This window comes from Bidens hawaiensis, unplaced genomic scaffold, assembly GCF_021521415.1.
Source record: "Bidens hawaiensis isolate Kalapana, Puna unplaced genomic scaffold, B.hawaiensis_p1.1 tig00103190_1, whole genome shotgun sequence".
Lineage (NCBI taxonomy): Eukaryota > Viridiplantae > Streptophyta > Magnoliopsida > Asterales > Asteraceae > Bidens > Bidens hawaiensis.
This window is the reverse complement of record NW_027504732.1, coordinates 12,239-16,520: the sequence shown is the minus strand read 5'-3', so window position 1 is coordinate 16,520 and position 4,282 is coordinate 12,239. Positions and strand designations below refer to the sequence as shown.

Below are 4,282 nucleotides of genomic sequence, written 5' to 3'. Positions count from 1 at the left end.
CACATCTTTACATGATTTGCATGATGACAAATTAGACGAGGAAATTTGTAAAGAAGAAGTTATTGGCACGGTGATTACTAATGTTATTGATGATGATTCTCATTCAGTTGAAGCGGTTGATCTCAGCCCTCGATTAACTAATATGTTATTAAGTGGTGTCGTTCCAGAGTCCCCGGTACATAAATGTAAGTATATATATATAATTTCCTCTTAATTATATATGTTTTGGCCTTTTTACATAAATTATAAACATATTATGTCTCAAATTCTGATTCTACCATCCAACGCACAATTTCCTTAAAGTAACAACACTTCTTTTTCTATTGATGTTTATTTTGGAAATCAAAAGTTTCAGAAAGAGAGTGTTAGTGGGTGTGGGTCAACCCAACCCATCCCATGATACCAAGCACCAATTCACTAAAATCGAAATGAACTTCTGGTTATGTGAAAAAGGTGCAACCATTTTACCGTTTTACTAATTAAAAGAACATTTTTGTATGTTGAATTGTTTTGTTCTTCATTAACTTTTTTTACATTGATGATGATAAAAACCACATATTATGATTACAAAAATAGTTATAAATTAAAAAAGTCACATAAAAAGACAAAATTGACCTTTTTTATGTGACTTCGTCTAAATTTTTTTTTACTATTTTTGTAATCACAATAAGTATTGTTTATGTTGTTATTCTTTTATATTTTCTTCGAAGTAAAATAACTTACTAGAAAATAAAAAAATTAAAAGAAAAGAAAAAACAGTTCTCTTAGTCGGTAAAAAGGTAAGATGTTTGCTATTTTTTCAAAAAACGAAAAGTTTGTTTCGATTTTAGTGGATTTTCATAATCGATTGCTAATATCAGGAATTGGTGCATAGTACCCCATAGGTTGGGTTGAACCACAACTACTAACACTCTTTTATTTATACCTTTTGATTATTCAAAATAAATAACCTGTTTTGACACTTCAAATTGTTATTATCCTAATGGTTATTTTTTATAATTAACAACTTTTGAAAGTTTCCATATTTGAGATTTTGCAGGCACATCAAATAAAGATAAAGATTGCTATACAACTCCAGATCATGATACTAAATTCATACATTTGGGTCAAAGTAAGAATGATGAGGCGGTAAACGAGACCACTCCTAATAAAGAAATAGGAATTTCAAAATTTTATTTACCAAATAATTCTATAGAAAAGTGTGCTTCGGGTTCCAAGCTTGTGGAAGAAATGCAAACACCTGTGACAAATTTGTATAACAAAAGTTATAGTAAAGATTGGCTTCTAAGTTCTGGTGAAAAGTCAATTAGCCAACCCAAGAAAAAGCTTAAAAGGTTGAGAAAGTTTTGTGATATCAAAAGTGGGAAAGAAGAAATTGTAGGCCGTTCATCAGTTTCTGATAGATCTTGTGCTCCATTGGGTCGTGCTTCTAGAGGTAAATTGATGTTACCTGCTTTCGTTTGTTTAAGTTTGGTCGCTTACGTTCGTTAATATATTCATTTAAAATTTTTCGACCCATTACAGTTTAGTCTAGTTTTAATAACTTTTTAGGTCCAACACATTACCGAACTTACGAACACGCACATGTTCATTTTCAAATAAATGAACACGAACAAGAAAATCCTATTCCTTTATTTTTTTATGCTCGATTGTTTGTTTGGTTTAAGTTAAATGAACGAACATGAACATGCTCTGGTTGTATTTATTCGGTTCGTTTACAAGCTCTGCGAAAGTCATTATGTCATTGATTATGATTGTTTGGTTAACTAATTCTTATTTTCAGTTGAATATAATCACTTTCAAAACGCACATCTAAACACCCAATATGTTTATTGCATGATTCATTTAGCACTAACTAAATGCCATTTCATTGTCTAGGTAGCAGGAAGCTGTTAAACGATAATGCCCGGGTTTTTATCGATGATGAAGCCGAGTACGTGCACATGTTTAAATCAATAATAATAAATTCTCCACTACTTGGCATTTTGATTTCTATGCAATGCCATTTTCACTTTTTGTGATCAATAATATTATTAAAGCTGAAATTTTGTTCGATAAAATCTCAGGGCGTCTTCTGAAGCATCCGATGATGAAGTTGAGAATGGGGAAGATTCCTATTGTGGAAGTTTCATTGATGACAGAATTAATCCTACAATGGCAGCCACGCAGGCGGAAACAGATCAAGTTGACATGATGGCCATTTATAGGTCTGTTTCTAAAACCTTTCTATCTTCAAAGTTGATTCAGTCACTTGACATTAATCATGATCACACTATTTTTTTTTAAAGAAAACTGATGGATATAAAAAACTTATTTAAGTTGAATTTTGTAAATGTTACAGTCTAAACAACATGATTTGCATTATAATCTGGGCCAATATCATTAAACAGTATTACTGACCAAGTTTCACAATTGTTCCATTTGCCCGAACATTTTTTTCAAGTTTAGTATAGGGATAATTTAGTATATCTTCTTCAAAACTTGTTATAATATCATATTTAGCCAAAAAATGTAATCAAACCAAGCATATGACCTTTATACCCTTCTCTTAAGATTTGTATTACGACATGTTACACGGAAGTTTATAGTGTAACGATAAAGGGTCATGTTGTAATTTGTATTTAATGAAATGGTTAAATATGAACATTGAAATATTTTTGATGAGTGTATTAGATATTAATCCTTTTGGCTTGACAAATATTTATACAAGTTTTCAAATTGTTTCTTTAATTTAATCCTTTAAAAATCTGCAACATGTATAGCTGGTTATTTTTTACACAATGCGCATGCAACATTTTAAGCCGGTAATGCACGTTGCACTTCGAATTTAGAAACTAAACTCCCAACATTAAAACAAAACTGAAACGTGAGTGATGAACAGCCATGAAACTTGGTTATTATTTACTGGTATTAGTCCTACAGTCTTGACTCTTGGATTAAGTTTTGTAGTTTTTAATATGTTTATATGGCAGACGGTCGTTACTCACTCAATCACCAATAGTTGATTTTAGTCCCGACAACACGATTCCAACCGATGATGATGAAAGTGAAGCTGGGACTACAAATCTATCTCTTCATACAAATGGGAATTCACCATCATCATTGTTGTCTGCCCATTTGAATTATATTAATAACAACAATACCAAAAGGTTATCTTCAGATATTGTTGTAATTCCCAGCACAAGTGGACCCGCAGACGACACCAAAAGGCGAAAGTTGAGTTTTTCTCAAGGTGCGAGTGGGCCTCTTCCGGTTTGTAATTTAGAGAAGGAAATATTTTTAAAACCGGAAGTTGATGCGCGCAAGGACATGATATGGCAGGCGGATGAGCTTGATGATGATGATGATGAGTTTTATAAAGGGATTGATCTTGATGCATTGGAGGAACAAGCCTCTAAACAGTTGAGGTCCAGATCAAACGTGTCCAGTGACGAACCGAAAATCCAAGATGATTTTTTGGATTTGCCTTCCTTTGATCTGGGAATTTGATTGATTGATGTAATTGAATTTTCATGTAAATATTAAACTTGTAATTATTTATAGTGTTAGACGAGAACACTTGCAATTGATTTATCTAGCAAACGTCTTGTCTTGCTAGTCTTTTTATGTTGCTTTTTATAACACTCTTCAAAACCATTGGCGTGTCTTTTGAGACTTCGTACCCATCTGAGAATTCGTTTAGTCATACAGTATAAACTTTATAAAATAATACATTTGAAATCATCAAAATTTAATAATTAAAAAAGTTATTAATTAATCGATAAATTAATAATTATTAATTTATATATTTATATATCGCAATGAAATGGATGTTGAAGATGTTCTGACTCACCCAGAAGAAAATGTAGTTGCACAGTTGTTGACTGATGAAAAAATTATTGAAAGCGTTATTGGAATTAATAAAGATGATATCGATGAAGAAGATGATGAAAGTTCTACAATGGAGCCCCCTTCGCGAAACGAAGCTATTAAAGCGGCAATCACATTGAACAATTTCTTGTTGAGCTATGAGGAAAACAACACTAGAAGTTCTTACCATGCTAAGGAAAATTAGAGACGAGATTCAAGAGGAAATTGATTTCAACAAAAAAACAAAAGACAATTGAGTCAATTTTCAAGAAACTTTCATAAATCATTCATGTAATATGCTATATATAAGGAATTAGTACTTTATATTTTATATTAGGTCTAAAAAAATTATCAAAAATGTATTATCTTATAATTTTAGCGAATTATTAATTTAGCACCCTATCCCCGAGTCGGAACTAGCAAAAAATATTAT

The 4,282-nt window shown here is 31.4% G+C and overlaps 1 protein-coding gene across 1 annotated transcript; it reads left to right on the top strand.

Moving 5' to 3' along the window:
- The first annotated feature begins 31 nt into the window (after positions 1 to 31).
- Positions 32 to 3,489, top strand: LOC143608180 (DEAD-box ATP-dependent RNA helicase FANCM-like). Its single transcript, XM_077083333.1, has 5 exons — positions 32 to 185; positions 1,040 to 1,435; positions 1,879 to 1,933; positions 2,067 to 2,207; positions 2,973 to 3,489. The coding sequence occupies exons 1-5, from the start codon at positions 143 to 145 to the stop codon at positions 3,487 to 3,489; spliced, it is 1,152 nt and encodes a 383-aa protein (XP_076939448.1). The 5' UTR covers positions 32 to 142.
- Positions 3,490 to 4,282: the final 793 nt, after the last annotated feature.

Bases quoted from the DNA above. Each gene is read 5' to 3' on its own strand.
- LOC143608180 (XM_077083333.1), top strand. From the start codon at position 143: ATGTTATTAAGTGGTGTCGTTCCAGAGTCCCCGGTACATAAAT. The intron at 1,436-1,878 runs GTAAATTGATGT...TTCATTGTCTAG, and splicing joins ATTGGGTCGTGCTTCTAGAG to GTAGCAGGAAGCTGTTAAAC. The intron at 2,208-2,972 runs GTCTGTTTCTAA...TTTATATGGCAG, and splicing joins GACATGATGGCCATTTATAG to ACGGTCGTTACTCACTCAAT.